The 25,414-nt window shown below is 40.0% G+C and overlaps 1 protein-coding gene across 2 annotated transcripts; it reads right to left on the reverse strand.

Annotated features, from left to right (window-relative positions):
• Positions 1–157: 157 nt before the first annotated feature.
• LOC124135216 (serine/threonine-protein phosphatase 4 catalytic subunit) lies at positions 158–25,346 on the reverse strand. 2 transcript variants are annotated; one of them, XM_046500475.2, is made up of 9 exons: positions 25,238–25,346; positions 11,440–11,471; positions 10,644–10,767; positions 9,282–9,434; positions 8,530–8,703; positions 7,017–7,143; positions 5,928–6,117; positions 5,207–5,285; positions 158–4,321 (listed from the first exon to the last, which is right to left on the reverse strand). In XM_046500475.2, the coding sequence occupies exons 2-9, from the start codon at positions 11,463–11,465 to the stop codon at positions 4,271–4,273; spliced, it is 924 nt and encodes a 307-aa protein (XP_046356431.1). In that variant the 5' UTR covers positions 11,466–11,471; positions 25,238–25,346; the 3' UTR covers positions 158–4,270. The 2 variants fall into 2 exon arrangements, with proteins under 2 accessions (XP_046356431.1, XP_046356432.1); XM_046500476.2 differs by lacking the exon at positions 25,238–25,346 and adding an exon at positions 14,867–15,118.
• Positions 25,347–25,414: the final 68 nt, after the last annotated feature.

The raw sequence follows: 25,414 nt of genomic DNA on the forward strand, positions 1-25,414 counted from the left end.
GGCATAGTATCTGTACAAGCATCCACACATTTCACCTTCTTCTGCACGCAGATCCTGATACAGTGAATACTGCTGTCCAATGTCATTGGGCTTCACTACAAAACTCCCAACATTTCAGATACAGCTCATAGCTTGCAGTAATGACACAACAAGCAAAGAAACAGACATGTTTTATTGTCATAATTCATTCATGTAATAATATACAATTGTTAGAGACTTGTGTGAGCACAGACAGTCATACTGGACACAGCATCAAAATAGGGCAGCAATGTACAGCATGACATATGTACAAGAGGAAACTGGTGGAAACCTGAGAGGCCTCAGTGTGAAACGGTTGTCATAGACCAACGACCAACACAGGTCCATGTACAACAGATCAAGTTCTGGAATATGGAATAGGGGACTGATCTATACACTTATTGCTGATACAGCTGCGACATAATTGTTGTCGAGATCCTAGTGATTACCTATAAAGCCTTGTATAACAACGATGGAAATGAACAGAAGCTTTTGGATTTTGTCAACAAGGCTATCAAGTAAAAGGATCTTGGCAGGTTAAAGAAAAATGATGGTTTATCAAATACTAGTTTCAGCAATATTGCTGCAGTATTCCAACTTTAGGGGGCCCTGGGGTCCTCGAAGTGTGCTGCTATAGTATTGAATCAAGGGAACCCATGTTTTACTTAGGCATGAAAGTCCAGGTGTCCTTCCATCACTTGTGTATGATCTGCTGAAAGACTGCTGAAAGACAGCTGAAGCCACTCCAGAAACAAGGTACACACACATACGCCACTTCTAGCCATAGACACTTTGATGATGAAGGTAAAGCTAATCTAATGAGCTAACTGATGCCTAAAGTGCGAATGATGCTACTGTACTCTCGCACACTCATCATTTGGTTGGGACAATCTTATTTTTTCCATGTTACACCAAACTGATTATATATATGCATGTAAATATCTCAATCCCTTGCAAACGTTGAAGCATATATATTAGGTCATTTGATTCTGTAAATATGAAACAGTTTGGACACAAGTGTACATTGGCTTATGTGTAAAATAGAAAAATATTTTGATGTTGAGACATGAAAATATGACAGGAGCCTCAGTCAGCCAAATGCATATTGTCCGCCACTTACCCACGTACATGTTTGACAAGTTTATAAACATGATTATTATTCTGCTGTACAAATACCAAAAGTATCTCGTCTTCTAAACCAGTTATAGCCTTCAGCACTCAAATAGTGAACAGCAAAATCATTACATGTATTCCCCAGTGCATTGCTGGGCCCACACTTTGAGAAGTGCCATATTGTTGGTGCTGACATACAGCTCTGTTTCATGCCCATGGGTTTTGATATAAGTCCTATCCCATATCTGTTGAACTGAGTATATTTTGTATTCCACACACATGGGACTTGTATATGATAAATGCTAGAACTATGGGACCTGATATACCATATGCTGCGACTATGGGACCTGATAAACCATACATATCCTGTAACCATGGGAACTGATATACCATATCCTGTGACCATGGGACCTGATATAACATATCCTGTAACTATGGGACCCGATATACCATATCCTGTGACAATGGAACCTGATATACCATACCCTGTAACTATGGGAACTGATTTACCATATGTTGTAACTATGGGAACTGATATACCATATCCTGTAACTATGGGACCTGATACACCATACCCTGTAACTATGGAAACTGATATACCATACCCTGTAACTATGGAAACTGATATACCATACCCTGTAACTATGGGAACTGATATACCATATCCTGTAACTATGGAAACTGATATACCATATTCCATAACACTGGGACCTTGTATATTCAAGTGTGGGGAACGGAGCTCCTGACGCTCCCCCTCCACAGTGGTAATGCTTATTGTAAAGGTAGCTGTTGAATGACGGCTCCTATGATTGTCCTGTGTGAAGCAACAGTGGGGGCCGATCCACACATCACTGTCATCAACTAACCTATTGAGCCGAGGCAGGAAAATCTATGAATTATCTCCCCTTTGTGCAGGCACTGACAATCATTTCTGGCTGTTTGGTCCAAGTACATGACATTCCGTGTGGTAAAGTCCACTGCCATTCAGTGTCCAGAGGAACATGTAAGGGAGATAACTATACAACAGGTTGGGTTGCACTGTGGGATACTCACAGATGCATGGACAGAATGGTCCTGTAATATTGTTACATATTGATGAAATTGCCATAGAAAAATATACACCTCTCATCAATGATGTGCAGAGTTTAAACATGTACATACAAGCTGGGGAAAGATGGTCAACACAAGAACACAGAAGCAATGACAAGAGATGAGCGTCAACTATTATATTACAATGAGTGATATGCTGTGCTGGTATATGACAAGGTGAAGCAACTCGGCTGGGAAGTACCGCTGGTGGACTACACTCACACAGACACCATCCTCATTTATCCAGGGTATAATATCTCCGTATCAGGATACATACCTGGCACTCCTTTGCCGCTATAGATTCAAAATGTTGTGTTCAAAATATGCACTCAAAAGAAGTTTAAGAACACCTGTTTCTTTCATATTAACATAGTTAATCAGTCATGGTTTGACAGATTCACTATAGCAATATGAAAGAATCAGTGTTCCTGAACTTCTTTTGAGTAGTATATAACACCCTGGATGACCGAGGATGCACAAACACACAGGGTGAAGTTAACACGGGCTCATATCTTCAACACACAGTAAACAGGCAGTTCAAGGAAGTAACTCTGTGGGCTGGGTTTGACATCACCTTGAACAGTTTTCCGTCAGTTACATAACGGAGGGCCAGTTGATGTGGGAGTGATGCATGTCTTGACATTTACCCACAAGTATGGTATGGTGCTGAAAACCTAGAAACAGGGCTAAGCTTGGATATGAACTCACAAGAAAATATTTTAAGGTATGCCTTAAGGATGAAACTCCCCACAGTGAATTGTGGAGCCTTAGACGACTTGGCCCCATCAATATGAACCAGGTAGAATGACGATTCTGGGGCATGTAAGTGAAATAGCTCACACCTATCATAAAATCGGGAGGTTCTATGAAAGGGGTCTTATCCAAAAATAATAAAGCTGTGTGAAATGGCAAGATTCCAATCCTGTTTTGGTCTTACCCAGGGTGTGGAAACATACTGTAGCCTGATCTCAGACACTAAGTAAATCACACATCAGAAGTGAAATTTTGTAGCTGGAACCCTGGGACATCAAGACAAAACCCAATGAAGATATTAGGATATTATTCTGTCTTGGCATGTTGCAACAAATCCACACTCTAATCAAACAAAATATTATTATCTGCAGACAGATTAAATATAATCTAAAATATCAGGATATATGTCCTATCTTACCTACAACACAGCAGTGCTTCAGATTGTCCAAAGACCAGGTCATTGATCCCTTAAATTACAAATCACCCTCTATTTCTGAGCAACTAGGGTCTCCATGGCCTGAGGGTCGAATACCGGGCCCATCGTTCACAAGTATTCAACCAATCTGAACAATCTGAAGCCATGGTACAGTGCTATATACCTGCTACCTGAAGCCCCCCACCCCTCCCCCAGCCATACACTGACAGACAATACAAATCCTTTACAGAACTGACACACACACACCTGATGTCACACAAAGGGTCAGCTTCAATCTAGCTCTGAGGACAGTGGGGCTGTGTTGCTGACCAAATCAGTGTGATATATGTCAGCGTTCGACACAGTCACTTCCACAAGCTTGTTTCAATGTTAGTAACTATGTCTCCATTCCAATGTGGAATGACATCAACATGATCAAACATACACTAATTCATCATCGTCATCATTTCGTACATCTAAAATGTAAACAGGACTTGTTCAAATTCTTTATTGTACATGAATATCAACAATTTTGGAGAAAAAATAAAATACAAATATAGGTAAAATGACAGGTAGCTAGATTCAGTAGTCTGAGAACACACTGAAGTGTTTCTCCACAGAGGCCAGAAAACAATCACACAATTTCTTCACAGTTTCCACAGACTGCAGTGTACAAGGTGTCAGCGATGCTGTCATGAATCCAGACTCCCAAACACGCAGCACTTGACCTGACCTCGGTCTCGGAGGTCATGACACTGTGAGACAGGAGAGACCTCCAGTTCGGCTGCTGACACTGTCTTGTGTCCTCTGTGTTGATGATGTGATGACGGTGAAATGAGTATCTTACAATGGGATGAACATGGAGACTACAGATGACGCTGGTTAAAGGAAGTAGTCTGGCTGTGGTTTCTTCGACGGTATACCTCGTGATTCCTGGAACAGGTGACCACACACAATGTCAGTGAAATAGTTATATGAAGTTTGAGGATACCTCTAAATTGTAAACAGTCAGGGGTCAATTTAACTGCTGGCCAGTTGGCCCATCGCCACTTAAAATTACAAAGAGCTTGCTGAAACGTAAAGAAGATGGCCTCTCTGGCAAGTCAAAATTTCATCCCTTCTCCGTGAATGCTTAATTTTTTAAACTGGATCATCTCAGTAGAATGACAATCGGCTGCCAGTTTGTGATGTTGTGTACATGAAATTCTTTATTTGCTCATAAATCATCACAAAATGAGGCAAACGAAAGCCAAGATTTAATCTCAGAGAACAGAAAAAAATGTTTCAGCGTTGAGGAGTTCTAAAATTTAGAGTCCCGCTTGGTGGCTATGCTACCACAGGTTCGGCCAATTCCCAACCATTTAGTTGTAGGCCAGCAAGTTTGGAGAAGGGCAAGTAACTTTAAAAGGAGCAAGCCATGCTGGCTACAAACAAATTTGTTGTTAAATCTACCCCTGAACATTTCATGAAAACATGTTTGTCCATAAAGCCATATGTAACAGAAAGATACAATTAATTAATTATTTTGCCAAATGAAATGTGTTGATAAGGAAAGTTGATAGATTGCATCAACTTCAAGCTCTTGCAAGAACATCCCCACATTCAAAATCCTGCATGGTCATGTTTGTTTGTTTTGTTTGTTTGTTGTTTAATGCCGCACCCAGCAATATTCCAGCTATATGACGGCGGTCTGTAAGTAATCGAGTCTGGACCAGACAATCCAGTGATTGACATCATGAGCATTGATCCATGTTATTGGGATACAATGACATGCATTAACCAAGTCAGCGAGCATAGTCGCCTGTTACTGTGACATACCTGTGGTGCTGCCTCAAAGATTGTGAAGTCCCTCTGCAAGTGTTCGTCTAGCTCCAGGATAGCAGCCACATTCCCACATCTAACAAACACACCAACGATCAGTCAACAGTGATCCAAATGTACAAAATACATATAAGTAACAGAGCAATATTCAAGCTATATGACGTTGGTCTGTGAATAATCAATTCTGGACCAGACAATCCAGTGACTGATATCATGAGCATTGATCTTCGCAATTGGGATACAATGACATGCATCAACCAAGTCAGCGAGCCTGACCCCCCCAATCCCGTTAGTTGCCTCTTAAGACAAGCAGCGCCTGTCACTACAAGCATTGGTTGCTGAAGACCTTTTCTAACCCGGATCTTCACAGGTCATGATCAATACTGACTATCATATAGATGGTGGAAACAGTAATAGAAACTAACAGTTTTAGTCCACTATTCCTCAAAATGATAACATATAGCAAAACCCTTAAAAAGGCCAAATTTATACTAGTCCTTAGGATACTTTAACTATTGAACAATTTTGCAAGTACTATAGGACAAGTGCCAATTCCTAATGATGTGGAAATAATGTATTGATGTTTTCTGCAGGTTACTTCATCTTTAGGTCCATGCAGTGACTGGTATCAATATTTGTTGCCAAGTGAATTCTAAAGGCCAATGCAGCCAAATAAGTCCAAATCTAGATCATACAGAGTTAACTATTGTAGACGTACCTGTAGCAGTAGTTGGGGGCGGACCACACTGTTAATACTGTTTCATTGAAATGCCACTTGTATCCCTCCATCACCAGCTGATGTGCTCGGCAGATCAAGTCGATGTCGTTAGCAGCATTAAACTGTGCCACAACGTCACTGCCAAACAGGTACCCTGCTCCCCGCGGACTCACCCCCCAGCCCTGCATGTCTGAAGAGAGACATTCAACATGTTGACAAATACTCTTGGGACACATCAGTACCTAATACACTAACCAGGTGACAGTGAGTGAGTATGGTTTTACGCCGCTTTTAGCAATATTCTAGCAATATCACGGCAGGGGACACCAGAAATGGGCCCACACATTGTACCCATGTCGAGAATCGAACCCGGGTCTTCGGCGTGACAAGCGAACGCTTCAACCACTGGGCTACCCAACCGCCCTTAACCAGGTGACAACTTGGGGGGAAAAAAGTACTGGGTCAGCACAACTAGCTTTCATTTTCTGTATACAAGAGCTAATCATTCATGAATAAACGTGGTGTAAACAAAGACTGATTCGTTAAACATACCTGGGTCCCAATCCACAAACTGTTCATAGTTTAATATTTTTCAGTAGCAATTTTGTTATAGTTAGACCAGGACGTTTCAACAACTGTCAATAAAATTCAAGAACTTTTCCAGCACTTTGATGGTAAAATGACAGAAGCAGAACATATTGAAGGAGTAAGTATATTCATCAAAACGTTGTGTTAGTCATAATAAAGAAGTTGACATCCATAAATTATATTCCTTATATGTATCACTTCTAAATGCCTTTCAAAGACTAAATATATTCATTGTTTTCAAGAAAACATTAATTTGACTAATTATTTTAAAATCAAATTTAAGGTAGTCAGAAATGCTTTTCTTAAGACTGGTTGAATCATTTTCAAGATGAGATAACCCAGGAAGTCTGTTTGAGAGACATGGTTGTTAAGGACCTGGGCCCCGATCCACGAGGTGTTAGAAGCATTACGAGCCTTTGCAACTATACACAGGGTTCGAACAGATTTGAAAAGTGGTTGAATTAAACCATGCTTTTTTCTGTGATCCTATCTGTGACCTACCTTCTGGATCCGACCACAACAGGTCACACATGGGTCCGTCGTGTGGCACTTCCTGTTTACGATCAATAGCCCGGATTTGATCAAGTGTCTGAATAGACGGTGAGAGGCCACCATGGACGCAGAATATCTGAAATAGGAAACAAGATTGTATACACTACTCCGTATTTGTTCTGGAGTGTGGAATATCACATCATAAAACATTTGTCAAAGTACTCCACTTGCTGGTGTTTTGTTTGTTTGTTTGTTGTTTAACGCCGCACTCAGCAATATTTCAGCTATATGACGGCGGTCTGTAAATAATCGAGTCTGGACCAGACAATCCAGTGATTGACATCATGAGCATCGATCCACGCATTTGGGATACAATGACATGTATCAACCAGGTCAGCGAGCCTGATCACCCGATCCCGTTAGTCGCCTCTTTTACGGCAAGCATGGGTTCCTGAAGACCTATTCTACCCCGGATAATCACAGGTCCACAGTTCACAATTCTTTAGCAACACAGCCTGATAGATCTGTTAAGCATTTGAGGTCAATGGCTTATTATGAAATCCTGTTGTGACATGATGCTCTTGAGTGAGTGAGGGAATGTTATTTTAGAGTTGACTCTACTCCAGATATATCTGATAATCATTTCTGCTGGTAAAAAATCAGATCAGAGCCTGGAATGAGTGAGTAGAGTTTTATGCGTCTTTTATCAATACTCAACAAGACATGGGCTTCAAACATTGAACCTATGAAGGGAATCAAACCTGGACCTTTGGCGTCCCAAGCAAACATTTAAACAACTAGGCTACCCCACCATCACTCTGAGCCAGGAAACCAGATAACATGGAAAAACGATCAACACCATCTGGGTCCAATCTTTTTTTTTATCTAACACTACACTCAGCAATATTCCAGATGTATGACGGCAGTCTGTAAATAATCAAATCTGGACCTGACAATCGAGTGATTGACAACATGAGCATCGATCCACCATTTGGGATATGATGACATGCATCAACCAAGTCAGCGAGTCTGACCACCCATTCCCGTTAGTCGTTGTTACGACAAGCATAATCACCTTTTACGGCAAGCATGGGTTGCTGAAGACCTATTCTAGCCAGGACCTTCACGGTTTCAGGGTCTAATGACACACATTCAGACAGGTCATACACAATAACCACCTGATCATCACCGTAGGGGGCTCTTGTGACACAGCCTATGGAAGACCCATTCTCAGCAGAATCCAGGATGAGATCCTGTTCTCAAATGCCTCTTACAACATCAGAACAGGTTGACATGGCAGCCAAGTGCAGCAGCAAGCTACACCGTTCTTTCCAGACAGAGATACAATTATTCAGACCTACGCAGGCTGAAAACATGTGGGGATTCCAGACAAGGTTGATGGTCATGATGTTAATCACGGGATTGTCTGGTCCAGACTTGGTTATTTACAGACCACTGTCATACAGCCGAGATATTGCTGACAGACAAACAAACAAACAATATACAGGTGGTAGACACCTACCTTCCCATCAATAATTGCTGACAAGCTGAGATAGTCAAAGATCTCTGTGCAATATCTCCAAACGGTGATGGAGCCGTACTTGCGGAGACACTCATCGTAGAAGCCGTACACCTGCGTGATCTGCCGACTCTCGTGGTTGCCACGGATCAGGGTTATCCTGTCTGGGTATCGGACCTGGCAACAGAGCACATCAATGTTAGACCTGTTGCAGAGCTAAACTACCACATACCCATGTTAATCAGTAAAATACAAGTAAGAACATGAATTCCAGACACTATCCATTGCTGGGATCGGCCTGAATATCATAAACTCTCTTCACTGAACACTTCTTTTCACCATGAAAGTCATAAGAGTAATACAGCAAGTCTAATAAGGGTGCCTGCTGTAACTGTTTTTTTATTCTTGAATAAGTGTTTTGAATTCAGGACAGTTGAGTGAGTGAGTGAGTATGGTCTCACGCCGCTTTTAGCAATATACCAGCAATATCACGGGACACCAGAAAAGAGCTTCACACATTGTACCCTTGTTGGGAATCAAACAGGGCTGTTGAGATGTTGCCTGGACGAATAATAAAATGATTTGACAGGCAATTAAGAGTCAGCTTTAACACTGACAAAACAGGCTGCTTAAACAACATAGCATTGTGATTACCCGTTTCATAAACCTGGGCGAGTTGGTTAGGAAATTGGAACATCAAAAGCGTGAGTTTAGTGGTTTGCAAGGGAAAAGATTTGGACTTGATGGTTACATACCTTAAGAGCTAGAAGTAGTAGGAATGTCTCCACACTGTAAAAACCCCTGTCTACGAAGTCCCCCATGAATAGGTAGTTTGTGTCGGGGACATCACCTCCAACTTTGAACAGTTCCTTGAGGTCATAGAATTGACCGTGAATGTCTCCACATACCTGCAACATCAATAAAAATGATGGTCATAAAGGATCATGACAGATTCCTTGCTTGTTAAATGAATGCAAGATGAAAGTACATTTCTATTATGGATCACAGTGTTCATAGGTCTTCAGCAACCCATGCTTGCCGTAAAAGGCGACTATGCTTGTCGTAAGAGGCGACTAACGGGATCGGGTGGTCAGGCTCACTGACTTGGTTGATGCATGTCATTGATCCCAATTGCATGGATCGATGCTCATGATATCAATCACTGGATTGTCAGGTCCAGACTCGCTTATTTACAGACCGCCATCATATATCATATAGCTGGAATATTGCTGAGTGCGATATTTAACAACAAACCAACCAACCAAATCATTCTTTATTTGTTCTAGTGATTGAGTGAGTTGGGTTTAATGCTGCTTTGAACAATGTTTCAGTTATATCCCGGCGTGTCAGCTTGATGTGAGAGGAAAGTCTGAAGTGATGCAGGTCTCACATGTTAACCATGTTGGTGAAACCCACAAGCACAAACCTAGAAACAGAAATAGGGAAAACTGGGATTCAAACCCACGATACAGGTTTCTAGCGTGACAAAGGGAAGCAATTCTGCACAGCAAATTGTATCGCCTTGACGACTGGGCCACCCATGCCTCCGTATTTGTTCTGGAGTGTGGAATATCACATCATAAAACATTTGTCAAAGTACTCCACTTGCTGGTGAGCAGAGGCACATGTCGAAGTAAGCGCCATACCAAGACATGACACCTTTAGTAACAAATGATTCACCTCCCAGACTAGAGCACAGGGGACAAGGTATCACAGTGTGTAGCTGTATTGAATGCTTTGAAATAGATGTGGCAATAGCTTTAGTTCAACGTTTGTTTCTTGTTCGCCACACTAAGCAATATTCTAGCTATATGAACGAGGTCTGTAAACAGTCGAGGCTGAACCAGACAATTCAGTGATTGATATCATGAGCACTGATCTACGAGTTGGGATACGATGACATACATCAACCAAGTCAGCGAGACTGACCAACTGATCCCACTAGTCGCCTCTTACACCAAGCAGTATCTGACACATCAGTTATAAACACTCTTACTGTCGACCTATGCTAACGTGGCTTTAATCATGATAATATAAAATGACAAACGATCACATGGGTTGTAACATGTTTAAGTCACTTTCCAAAATAAAACTACCCCCACCCCGACAGTCCTTACCGTGACAGGGGAGTCAACTCTCTGCACGTTGCTCTCTTCCACCAGGATTTCCCGCGCTTTGGCACACAAGGCCTTCACCTCACTCTCCTTGATCACCTCGCAGCGACGCAGCTGCTCAATTTGTCTGTCAGAGAAATACAACATTACAGGCTACTGACCAAAGACACTTCATCTCCAGCACCAACCGACACACTTGGTCATGGACATACTACGAAAGAAGAATCCTGTTCAAAATTGGCTTTTTCCAAACTCATAATTTTCTAAAATTCATAGGTATATCGTAACATTGCATTTCATGCATTAATGTGAAACCGTGCATTAAAACCTCCCTCTTTATTTGTCCTGTTTTCAGCAAAATAGAAGTCACCTCATAAATAATAAGTGCATTTATAATGTGCCAGATTCCATTCACCAAGTGGATGCTCATGGCGCTATACCATTATTACCCCGGTTAATGGATCAGTGAGCACTTGATTTTCATTCTCAGCTCCCTGGGGATCTTACAACCCAAGCTGCCTGTAGGGCGCTAGAAGGTTCACAGCAACATTACCATCTCATCCTATCGGGTACCCACCCATGACATTAGTAATAATTATATGAACATGAATTAGATGTTTTTAATTTTTACTGACAATTCTTGCAGATATGGGTTTGATTATCGTTCAGAGCAGGTTTCGATAAATCCCTGTCCAATGAACAGGGCAAGATTATTCTAAGGGATAGCATAATATTTCATGTCTCAGGGCATTTCTTCATACTAACATCGAGTTGATCTCTAACCCTGGTTAACACTCACCTGTCAAGGTCACTCATGTCACTCATCTTGACCTGAAACAAACAACATAAAATATAGAATCTGATCAATATTTGTTTGTTGTTTTAGCCATAGTAAGCAATAATCATGTAAGCCTCCAAGTAATCAAGCATGGGCTAGGCAAACCAGTGACTGAAAAAACGTACAAGTGAGTTAGTTGGGTTTAATGCCGCTTTTAACAGTATTCCAGTTATATCACGGCGTGTCAGCTTAATGTGGGAGGAAAGACCGAAGTGATGCAGGTCTCGGAAGTTTACCACTTCGGTGAAACCCACGAGCACGGGTATGGTGCTGACAAACCTAGAAACATAATCGGGGCGAACCGGGATTCAAACCCAAAATCATAGGTTTCTGGTGTGCCCAAGTGACGCAACCCTGCACAGCAAAATGCGGTGCCTTAGACGACTGGGCCACCCATGCCCCCCGGCAAACCCGTCACTGAAATAACATACAACATACCATCTTGACGTATGACACATGCAGACACGGCCAATAGTCTGTTAGTCCAGGGCCAGAGAAAATCCAGAGGAACTATGTTTTCAACCTATATCTAATTAATTTGCATAAACCATTAGTCTGATGTAAGCTAAGGACTAGTTGGTTTCTCCCACGGTGTCTACCCCTGTACATGTAATCACTAAGTCACAGAGCCTGACCACGTGATCAAACTAGGTCGCCTGTTATGACAAGCATTCACTGGGGACTCACTCTAACCAGATCCCACAAAGTCTGATACATAGTAACAGGCAACACACGGATGTACTTGAACATCTTATTAGTCATGACTGTAGATACTCCACTGCCAGAGTCTGTGTGTCTTGTGACACAGTTTTCCCTTACTACAACATGTACATGAACCAGGAAATGGATGACTGGCAAATCTACATCATAATGAATCAAGGCAGAACGATGACCATAATAACATAACACCATGGCAGTAGTGATTCTAATGAAAGTCCTTACCATGCTTACCAAATACTAATAAATCACAAATATGAAACTTGACCCAAATCATGTACCATGGAAATAGATTTTCTAATGAAAGGCCTTACCAAATACTAATACCGGTAAAACACAATATGAAAATTGACCCAAATCATGTACTACGGCAGTAGAGATTCTCATGAAAGGCCTTATCAAATAGTAATAAATCACAATATGAAAATTGGCCCAAATCATGCCAGCATTGGTCCAAACTGGCACCCTTGGTAAACACCCTTGGTAAAGAATACACACAAGTGATATGACAGGTACAGCCTACTGTTGAATATAGGACTCATAGGTTGTAAGGACATAGGACATGGTTGTAAGCTAGAACACATTGCATCCATGTATACCAGTATTCCACAAACAGCTGTCAGTGGACCTGCAGAATGCAGACACTAGAGATACAATATCACCAACATAATGCATAGATAAATATTTAAGTATTTCCCTGCTGGTATTCCACCCACCACATCCACAGCTGGTACTGCGAGACAAACGTGCACTTGACAGCTTGTACTCTGCCTCCATATCCCACGCACTCATGCAAATCAAATGATGCTCCTGATGTCATGATGTAAACATGAGCCTCTCATTTGACCTACTGACCGACTTCCAGCTGTCAATCACCTGGACTTCATGTCATGCATTTGTACAAACAGGGGGCAAGGGCACTGTCAGACATGCAACATCATGGGGAGTGGATCACTGTATTCTCAGAGTGCTCTACCTTGGTCTTGACAGAGGTCAAGACAAGAGCCAAAGTTTAACATGTATACTCCACTCAGACACAGTATTCTGACTCCGAGGCGAGCATTCGATTTTCATTCTCAGCTCCCTGGGAAGTGTACAACCCAAGCTGCCCGTAAGGCGCTAGAAGGTTAACAGCCACATTACCATCTCATCCTACCGGGTACCCACCCATGACATCGACAGGAAAACAACAAGTACCATCATTTAATGTTTTTTGTGGCCAGGGATCAGGGAGTAAGAGGGAGTGGCTATGTGCAAAAATTCTTGAATTGTTTGACAGGCATTGTTGGATGACAAGGTAGACACAATTATGCATACCGTATTCGACGTAACAAGCACCCACGGCGATATTTGCTAATATATTGGCTAGTGAACGATCCCAATTATCACCCCTTCTGATTGATCTATGTAGACAAGACATTTATTTGTGTATAATACGCACTCATGTGTATATACACCCTTAATTATGGGCAATCAAATTCTGGAAAATATATCTGTCGTGTATAGTATGCACCGACTTTTCTTTTGTATCATTTACGGCTGTCAGCATAAACCACGAAATCTTTCAACTCCGTTTCTTTTCTAACCAAAATAATATTCAAATAAGATCCCCCTATTTCTAATTATGATTGTGTAGAATACAGTATTAACTGAAATAAAGAAGTTGTTATCCATAAATTGTGTCTACCTTGCTAAAATTCTTACAATACAGTTAATATGGAAAATTGTGCACCATGAAATTCCTGGAGGTATGTACCACTAACCTTAATTGTGTCTGGAAAGTTTTGCGAGACTCTGTTGATGAGACGACCAAAGATCAAAGCTACTTCTGCACATGTTAGTTTTTATAAGCAGAAAACAGCATGATGAAATTGTATCTTAAGTGTCAGTCAGTGGGTTTTTTAACTATGTATACATGTGTTTTTGTAGTTGGCACGGAAGGTTGCGGAAGCGTGTTTATCTAACAGTATAGATTGGCTTGGGTATTTCTGGATTAAGTAAGCAACTTGACGAAATGTGGCAGGTCAGTGAATTTTCCTGATTAGACCACTGACACTGAGTGACCATGTGTAATTAGGGAAACAGGAAGTGATGGATTATTGATTTAATTATGCAACTGGCTGGTTAAAAAAATATGTGGAAGTAGAAGAAATATACCTCCTTACGTTTTTTGCTTGTTTTAGATCCACAAAAAGTGCATCATGAAACGATTGTGAGTGTGTTACTCGCAGTTTTCGCAGTACTTTCCTGCTCGCAAAACTTTCCAGATTTACAGTATCCTATGAAGGAACACATCCAGAATAGAACCTGGCCCATTCAGCATGAGTGAACACATAACTGCTAGGCTACCCTACTGCCCTATATTCCAATATATTGTTGTGTCGTGACTATCAATACAGTAGCATCATCATTATGCACCATTATTCAGATTACAACATGAACAGTCAATAAATTGTAGTCAGAACAAAAGCCACGGGTATCCTCAGAAATAACAATGAAAACTTTACATTTCAAACACTTCAAATCTTACACCGAAAAACATTTTACGCAACTCATACCCATCACTTCATTCTTGAAATGTTCTCAGAAAAAGAGTAAACAATGACATGTATGCCTTTAACCAGTTCAACACGATTATCTCAGAAAAAATATTAAAATTTGTTATTCTTACTCCGTTACTTGTCAGCTTTCCAACAAAAGCTATTAGGAGTTTCCACTCCGAGATGACTTGGTATTGTCAGACAAGGTATGTAACTCTGATATCCCTGCTGTAAACGCAGATACAGCACGTAAGCTCACACACCGACACTTCCAGAAGTATGATCCAAGCAGCACCTAGAGACGTCCCACTCTGTATATGCTCTGTAAATATTGGCTAATTTGATAATGTGTGAAACCGGCGAGCCTCTTGCAATGTGTTCGTACCCAGGCTGTCAACAGACAACTGCTGGCCACATGGATGTGTGTGTATTTATACCTGGCCACGGGGAGCTACACCTGTAATCACTGACTGAGTAATACACCTGGGATAGGCAGACTGGCCCACTGACCCCTTCACAAAGGCTTATAGTAGCTGATATCTGACACTCCAAAGTGACAACTCACTCTCTAGTCACAGCAATATTTACTTGTTCCAGATCACGTTTGACCTAAATTCTAGAGGCATGTCATATACATATATAATGCTGGTCCGTTGTATACTACACCATGCTGATAACCTAGATGTGCTTGATAACACATAGATAACTTGAAAGATTACATCAAGCTAACATGGTTAACTTAATGACTCAGATGCCAATTATATATCATTGACTCATGAAGAAGCATGATATTGTAGGCCATAGTTTGGAGTACATCATCTGCCACTTTAAAACGGCTGTCATTGATTGGAAATAATACTATTTATACTCAACAGCTCAAAAGTATCACAATATATCAATTAATCAAAAATTTATTTAGAAAATATACCTGAAAAGAAAAGTTTCCCATGTAAACCTGGAAATTAAGGCCAAAAGTTAATTTGGCTGATCCAATAAATGCTAAAAATTGATTTTTCAACCTTCATTGTCCTTCTTAACCAGGGTAATCTTGACAAACTGAAACATTTCTGCAGCAGAGAATTTTGAATTTAGAAATATTCATTAATTTGTATCGATACAGCAGCAACAAAACAATTACATCAATATCGCAATATACAGTGACATCCCTAGATTTTAGCCCGAGGTCAGAGACCTGTAAAATAATTGTCTATTCTAGTAAGATCAGCCAATAATACTGTAATTCCACATACTCCCACCAAACATGCCAAAATCTGCAGAAAATGATGCCAAAAGACACCAACTTAAAATTGTTAAGCACAGATTTGCATCATTTAATATCAGTAATCTCCAAAACATTGAAACTAACTTCATGCCCCAGTGTATACATTCACCTTGTAAGCAATTATGCCTCACCTGAGCCAGTAACTAATTGCATGATTTCATGTACTGATTGGGCTGTGGCTGCCAGACTGGCTTAGGCTACTTAGAAAGTAACGCCATGTAATCCACACTCCACATAGCCAGATATATCTGCTGCCAACATGTACGTGATATATGTAAGGAGCTAGTCTTCCTCAGTGAGCATGAGTATCCTAATTTTGTTTGACAACAGACCATTTCGCACAAAAACAACATATTTTATTTTTGAGTAATTTAAGGTTAAAAACCGTTAAATTTCAACATTATTTGGTTTCTTCTTTATTCAGTTTTAAGTAGAATATGTCAAAATAACACATTTCGTTTCCTTATATGTACAATTTCAAAACAATACCTTTACCGTATTCATCCTGATCACATAATGTTTACTATCATGACTATTGATGCAAACCAATACAAATAATGTCGCAGGCAGGTACAGCAGAAGAAATTGGCACTGGTCCTATAGTCCTTGCCAAACTGACCAATAATTAAGGTATCATCAGGTTTAGTAGAAATTTGCCCCTTTTAAGTGTTTTGCTATATGTTTCAGGGTTTTACACAACGCAGAAATGTGCGTCCAGTACGCACAAATGTATAGTTCCTGTAAATAAAGTAATTACATAAAATATTACTGTACAGTAAACTACACCATTTCATTACTTTATTTCCTGTAAGGAACCTGAAAATTAGTGACTGTTTTTCGGCCCCTAATTTTGTAGGTCAAGGTAAAACCCTGATGTTATCATTATACGGAGTAGTGGACAAAAACCTCTCGTGTCTATCGCTGAGGTACTACCTTTAGTAAACTCATTCGTATTCCTGTATAAATTCTAAAGTTACTCTGGTGAAACAAAATGTGTCTTTGATAAGCACAAGTGAATGAGTATGGTTTTACGCCGCTTTATGCAATATTCCAGCAATATCGCGGCGGGGGACATCAGAAATGGGCTTCACACATTGTACCCATGTCGGGAATCGAACCCAGGTCTTCGGCGTGACGAGCAAACGCTTAAACCACTAGGCTACCCGACCGCCCCCTGATAAGCTTAAGAATTACATGATATGATAAAGAGATTATTAGCCATGTGTGTTTTCTTATTGTCATGCATTAGGAAACAAAGTATGTACACTTGCCACAAGATCACAAACTACACTTTTTATTCCTTATATTTTCTATATGAAAACACTCTTGGCTAATAACCATGTTAACTAATAATCTCTCACATACCCGGTACATATATATATCACAAATCAGTTGGGTCACTAAGCACAGCCACAACACCATATTTATGTTCTGTGGTGCACTCAGGCATGAAATTGAGGGTTTCACACACTCATTGATACAGCTTTTTGTAAAAGGCAGGGTTCATGTTGTGATCATAAGTTAACACAACACCTGTTGACGCCTGCAATATTCATGTAGCAATTTGTGCTTGGAAGACATGTTATCTTTATTGTTATTGTTATAGTAATATGATAACACTTACAATGTCCATTCATTGGTGTAAGTTCCAAATGTATTAACATGATCACGATGATAAATGTAACATATGCATCAGAAAGGGGAAGCAGGGTTCACCCCAACACACCCTCCTGGAACTGTAGAAGTCATGCCATATAGATGCATCACTGACTAATTGGTAGGTAGGATAGTAACTGTTTAAATGTCAACACAAGTGACACGATAGCTGCGCAGCATACCGTATTCAAAGTAATAAGCGCCAAGGGCGCTCTCAAATTTAGAAATAGGGGGCTCTTATTAGAATATTATTTTGAGTTGAATTTGAAAGATTGTAAATTTTGAGGTTTATGCTGACAGCCTGAAATGTTTATATATGACATATATATTTGTCCAGGATTAAATTGCCCATGATTAAGGGTGCATATAACATATGAGTGCGTATTATACACAAATAAATAAGTCTTGTGTACATTAATCAATTGGAAGGGGTGCTAATTGAGATTGTTCACTAGCCACTATATTATGGGCGCTTATTAGAGCAGGGCGCTTATTACGTCGAATACGGTAGTGGTCTGTCAGGGCCCAGTTCCACAAAGCGATCTTAGTGCAAAGACAATCACAACTCCCACACAGCGCTAAGATGGCTTTATGGCACTGGGCCCTGGTCAGGTGGTTGGATTGAAATTCACAAACTTTGACTTGCTGATAGCTATATCAACCACATTCTACGTACAGGTAAGGTGAGGTGAAATGGGGTTTAACATCACATCCAGATTATTGCACTTATAGAGCGACGTTCATGCACATGTGTGCGTGCGTATGTGCGCACTGGTACTACTCCAGTCTAATGCCGACTTTATAATGCCAGCCTAGTCTGTCTTACAGACCCTGATACAAATATATCAAATACAGCCCATGCAAGTCTATAATGTTTGGCTAGTCTAGATTTCTGCAGTATCTGAAAATGAAGAGTCTTTGGGCCCCTTTTTATTAATTTTTTTAAAGATAATTTAACAACTGTTGTTTTTTTTTCTGTACGATATGTCCATTTCAGAGACTAGATGTACGTCTAGTGGCAGCCAACTGAGATCCCATGCTGAGTCTCCACTCCAGCATGTTCTGCAAGAGCCATGTAGCATGCCTGTAACCCCAGGCTGAAGCTACAGTCCCTCCCAACACTTCATACACGGGGAACAGTCTTGTGTAGGCAAAGTCTGTACCACTGCCAGGAAATGGATCAGGTATCATAACTTCTTGAGAATGTTGTAGATTGAAAATATTGAAACGCTCTCATCTTTTGCTCGTAACCTGCATAATTCATCAACTTGTACCAATCACTGAACATAATCAGACTCGGCTCTTAACCATGCTAACATTTTGCGTACTTTCTAGAAACTGCATGTCAAAGTTTATAAATTATAAATCTAATAAATTGTTAAATGACATTGACGGTGTCTAATATTGGTTGCATATTAGTGAGCAAGCATGGTTACACGCTGCTTTTGACATTACTTCTGCTACATTTTCCATTATGTTACCATGGTTACTGTCAGCTTATTGTAACAGGATAAACACCATTGGTCAAATCCCACTAGTCTGCAGCTAATTTTGAATGAGTAGTTTATGTGAAAGATAGATTTTTGTAGAAATCAACAAATCCCTGAATTTTTTCACTTGTCTCCGACTAACGGACTAGTGGCAGTGTCTACCCCTGATGTGGGAGTAAAGTCCGAAGTGATTGCATATTAGTCATGATAATCATGTTCATCAGCGGTAGAAACTAACATTTTTAGTCCACTAGTCCTTACAATGATATTAACATATGACAAAACCCTCAAAAATAGCAGATTTCTACAAGTCCTTGTTCTTAACTATTGGACAGTTTTGCAAGGACTACAGGACTAGTGCGAACTTCTAACGCTGTTCATTTGTGTAATAATTCAAAGTATAAACATTGATAAAGTAATCAACAATTCAGAATTTGAAATAATAAACCAAAATATACAGCACTATTTCTTCTCCACGCCAAAAGATGATTATTTCCAATCAATCACTGCATCAACAAAGGGTGGGCTGTAAGCTTGTTATCAGAAGATCAATATAAGATATCATTGGGATATAAATGTATTTTTATCAAGCGTGCCATAGGGCACTCATAGAGATGTTTTGGTCTGCCCTTTGGGATCTAAAGATTCTTCTTTTGTACTCTGTGAATGTGATATCACCAAGAGCTAGATATAGGAGGTTGTATAACACAATGTTTTTCCCTTGCCTTTCATTGACATGGAGATTCCTTTTCATTTCTGAATGCCCAGGCATATTTTGTTAATCACACTATTCATGTGATGAGGTGAGGTGAAATGGGGTTTAACGTCGCGTCCAAGATTATTGCACTTATATAGCGACGTGCATGCATGTGTGTGGCTGCTTGTACCAGTCCGAACTGATGCCGATCTATAGTGCTAGCCCACTGAGATACCATGCCTCAGTTTAACATGAATACCCCACTCAGACACAGTATACTGACTTTGAGCTGACATGCAGTGTTAGAAATTGGCACTAGTCCTATAATCCTTGCCAAACTGCCCAATACTTAAGGTATCATAATGACTACTAGAAATTTGCCCTCTTTAAAGGTTTTGCTATATGTTATCATTATAAGGACTAGTGGTCTAAAACTGTTAGTTTCTAAGGCTGACATGTCCTTGTTTTAGCCCCCTAATGCCAAGCGCCAGACAGGGTAACAACAACTACGATCTTTCAACGTCTTTTGCCGTTTTGGTATGACGCAGCCGGGGATCGAACCCCGGACCTTCAGCTCTCCTGGTGGACGCTCTACCACTAGACCACGGAGGCAGTGTTCATGTGATGAAGTAAACTATCACCTGCTACATACAATAAACCCCACCACAAGGCTGTTTAGTCTTGTGCCCTTCTACGACTGTACAACAACCCTGAAATTGTGATTTGAACTGTGCCTTGGGCACTAGAATGCAAAGAATGTGAACCTGACATAATATATAATCATAATAATTGCAATTTCCATATCAAGCTTTAGTCTTAACATGTTTAATATGGTTGAAATGAGTTGTAGACTAACAGTGCTCAAAACTAAGCATGAAAATCAGAGTGTCCTTGTCATAACCATCATGTTCAGAGTGTCCCCCATACAGCTATATTAAGATACTACAGGATGAAACCTATCCCAGAACCAGTCTTCTTCACTATATGGCTGTAATAATGCTGATCTGATGTTAAATTTTAACTCACTCAACTAGAACCAGCCCTAATTTCTAACACTAAAGTTGGCTTAATCTTGATTGAATTCAATAGAATTCCTTGTATGTTTTGAGCATTAATAAATAAATGCATTCTAATCAATATGTAATATTACAACCCGTTTCCCATGACAACAAAAGGGATGACTTCATCCTTTATCCTGAGCTCAAGTGACAGTCTGTGGTTAACATAAATTATCCATTTATCTTCCTGAGGGGTGGTGGGGTAGCCTTGGTGTTCATGTGTTAGCTTGTCACGCTGAAGACCCAGGTTCGATTCCCCACATGGCTTCAATGTGTGAAGCCCATTTCTGGTGTCCCCTGCCGTGATATTGCTGGAATATTTCTAAAAGTGACCTAAAACACATACTCATCCATCATCATCATCTTCCTGAAACGGGGCAGTCCGGTAGCCTAGTGGTTAAAGCGTTCGCTCGTCACGCCGAAGACCCAGGTTCGAATCCCGACATGGGTTCAATGTGTGAAGCCCATTTCTGGTGTCCCCCGTCGTGATATTGCTGGAATATTGCTTAAAGCGGCGTTAAACCAAACTCACTCACTCACTCTTCCTGAAACATGTCCAATGACCACATCCTTATAATTATTCACATATATACCAATGCCCAACAAAGACCAAAAAAGGTACAGCAAGTATAGACATAGCCAAAAGTCTCTTAGCCCACGACTAATGAAAATCTAGAGGGACAAGTTGTCTTCTCCCAAAATCAAGTAATTTCCCCAAACTCACTATTCTGAAATGAGCTGTGGACTTGGTGGATACAAACATTGGTGTCTACCCCAGGACAGCCCATATCTTATGTATTCTAACATGCTTTGCTAAAAGATCAAGGGCGCCAACTGGATAAAGTACACTTTTTGAGTTACGTCCTAATGAGCTGATGTCAAAGCAACGTTCAAATTACCTCCCCTGTGATCTCATATATCCTTGGTAACCACATTAATTCATTACTGTCAAGCAAGATGGCGCAGCCACATCAATGTATCAGTGAAATAGACTCTTTAAATTACATGGGAAGAAATATGACTAGATAATGTCAACCATCTCTCATGCTGCCAGAATATCCCATTGTCTACTCAATGGTGAAAAAATACCCAAAAGACTCAACCCAAGAAAGTAAAAATATATTGAAAACACAAAGAAAACTATCAATACATGAACGTTAACTAGTGACAATGGTGAGTAAATTCTCAATGGTTCAAAAATCTATCTGGAGACCTGATATAGTGTGGGATGTTGCTTTTACAGTTAGAAAAAATAAACATAATTGCCTTCTGCCTTTATTTTTTTTTAATTTGGATAAAAATCTACTAATGTCCAACAGTTGCCAGTTAATCGTGATAAAAACAAACATGATAATCCTTGACTGACATGTTAATCACAATATTTTTCAAACATACAAATATCCTTCAAGAATCTGATTTTGACAGTAACACTGACAATGCAGTATGATCTGAGCATGGTGAGTTGCTCAGTACCAATACAGTAAGTCATACTATGTATCCATGTGATAGGTCTCATATTGTCTCAGCATGCTGCACAGGAATGTCAAATTAGGATATCATAATATCATCATGACTTGAAATATTTTTACAGGTGTCCAGCTATTATTAGTATTAAGATGCAAAATGAGAAAATATTGCACATGTCTTAAGGATTGTGTTTTGTCTAAACAACCCAAGCTATGTTAAACAAAAGTTAAACATGTTGAAAGAGTGGAAGGACTTCATGATATAATGAGTCTACCTTGGAATGATAAATCTAAAGTTTTGTCCACAGTTTTGCCTGGACACTCAGAATAATTACCATAATATTTTTCATAATCTATCAGCATGATCAGGTCTAAGGCTAAACAAACAAAAATTAAATGTTAAAGTACCGGGGTAGACAATTTATGGATAACAACTTCTTTCATACTGTAAAGGTGATGTTTTGGCATAGATTAAGCAGTATTTACAGTCTTGCTTGATAACGGTGTAAGGATCTGTACCGAACCATCACCTTTACAGTATGAAAGAAGTTGTTATCCATAAATTATGTCTACTTTGTCATCTGTCAACTTCTAAGTAATGCCTATCAACATGATCAAACAAATTAAATGTTTCTTCGGCACATTTTTCTCCAAATTGAGGAAAGTGATAGGACTTGAGTTTTATTTATTATGGCATATAGAAGCGAAAATGAGGAATACTTTCTATTTTTTCCCCAACCAACAATACCAACCAACACTAACTGCCAAAAACTATGCACACATTGAATTCGGCCTTCAGTACAATGTCAGTTGTATGCTATGGATGGAATTATAAAAACTATTTTTTTATAGGCAACAAAAATGACTGACACACAGGACCTGAAGTGGCACGATGATGCCAGAGGAACATTTCCTACTTTTAGCCCAACTGATACAAAACAGAATTTGTGGGATTTTAAAACATGAGATATACATTATCATGATTATGTTGTAGCATAAGTAAAGGAAATATGATGATAAGGCAGTGTTTGCAATGAACAAGCTTTCATCATGTTCATTACAAAGTCTACATTGACCTGATTTGATCTTGTTGATACACATGTCATTTCAGTCCAGTGAACATGGTGAAGATTCTGACTCGGTTTTCAGCAATGCTTGTCATAAGAGGCGACTAGCAGGATAGGTGTTCAGGCTCGTTGACTTGCTCAATGCATGTCATCGTATTGCGATTGTATAGATTGATGCCCATGGTGTCAATCCCTGGATTGTCTGGTCCAGACTCGAAGAGACCACCGTCTTAGCGCTGGAATATTGCCGAGAGCAGCATCAAACAACAAACACTCACACTTCAGCAAACTGAGCAAACTGGGCAAACTGGGTTTCTTTCTTCAGGACTGAATGTTGTATTACACTGCAGTCAGCAATATTACAACTATATCACAGTGGCAGCTGTCTGCAAATACCTAAGGCAAACCAGAGGCTGATATTATGAGCAACAGGCCCTGAACAGAGTTCTACATCAACACCACACAATGTTACACAGTCAACCAGGTCACCAAGCCTGACCGCCCAATCCATTTAAACACTGCTTAAGGTAAGCATTGGTTACTGGGAACCAGTCCTAGGTAGGTCCACAGGGGTAGACACTAGTGCTAAGACGATACACTGATGCATCGGTGGATCGTGATTTTTTACTTGTTGATACAAGTATCGATCACAGTCGCAGCTTAGAGGCGTAAAGATACAGTTGGGACGCGATATATAGGTATCCAGATATTATCATGATTATAGGTGCGATATGATTCATATTCCGATACAGTACTTGGATATCATAAGTTGATATTCTTTCTTTACACCAAATACTAAGTAGTAGTGAAAATTAGTAGTGAAACCATAAATATTTTCATCCATTGTGCCATACTTGACACAGATGCAGACTAATCAGACTGCAGATAAGACTACTTATGTTTTTAGTTTTATTACAACTTCTTGTAGATTCTCAAGTGATTGTTAGCATTATCTCAACTGAAGCAAGATGCAATTTTTCAATATTTATAATGTCGGAATGCAGGCAGATAACTTTGAAGATGGGCAGGCAACACTTATAGGCCATCTGCCTAACTGTCTTGTTGAGTTTTAAAATATATACTGTGTAAGGAGAGGGAGGGGGTTCTTGATTCAAATACTGTAGGAGCAAACATCAGTGTCCCCAGGATCCCACTCAAATTTGAACACTCCACTAATTCACAACTCATTTTGGAGTTTTAGTTAAGGCTATGTAAAATAACTAGATTTTGAGCATGTTCATGATGTTGAGAGTAATCCAAACAACTAGTCCTCAAGATTTGGATTAAGTCTTGGATTAACAAAGCTATACTCTAGACTTCCAAGCTAACAACTGTACCATGTGAGTGTCTGTGGGGTTGCGGTATGGCTTGATCCACTGATAATGTTGGAAGCGAACTTTGTTGTGATTTGAGATGACGTCCCTTTCACCAAATCAAGTTCATGTCAAGAGTAACCTAGTTCATTCATTTATCTTCACTGCGATCACTCACGTAACACACATACGCCTTTCAAACAGCAAAATTAAACAAACAAGGCACCTTAAACCATTGCAATTAACCGATGAAAACATAGACTAAGCCTACGGTTTTCATAAACACTGGACATCACATAACACTTGAAAAGTCAAACGGTGACAAAGTGTCTGCGCTCCTGTCGACGATATCTCATCGCCTGTGTGAACTGGAACTATTCTCGGGTCAAGATTTTCAACAGGTGGTGAGATTTTTATGAAATAATCATCAGATAAATAAAATCATCTTTAGTATCATAATAGAAAACACTTACAGATAAATATGATATCCCGATCGTAAGAATCACCGATTTTCCCCCTCCGGTTACTGTCGAAACAAGTCCTGAATGGACGACTAACCCCGTTCCTGGCAGTCGCGTGCTTTGTCCGTATATTCCTAACAACTAATAATGTTCATAATGCAGGCGTCAGTTATCTGAGATGAACTTGAC

The sequence above is a fragment of the Haliotis rufescens genome, unplaced genomic scaffold (assembly GCF_023055435.1).
Source record: "Haliotis rufescens isolate VD_foot unplaced genomic scaffold, xgHalRufe1.0.p SCAF_15, whole genome shotgun sequence".
Classification (NCBI taxonomy): domain Eukaryota; kingdom Metazoa; phylum Mollusca; class Gastropoda; order Lepetellida; family Haliotidae; genus Haliotis; species Haliotis rufescens.

Coding starts and splice junctions, on each gene's coding strand:
- LOC124135216 (XM_046500475.2), bottom strand. CDS start 11,465: ATGAGTGACATGAGTGACCTTGACAG. Junction 10,768..11,439: donor GACATGAGTGACCTTGACAG/GTGAGTGTTAAC, acceptor TTTCTCTGACAG/ACAAATTGAGCAGCTGCGTC. Junction 8,704..9,281: donor TACTACTTCTAGCTCTTAAG/GTATGTAACCAT, acceptor CTCTGTTGCCAG/GTCCGATACCCAGACAGGAT.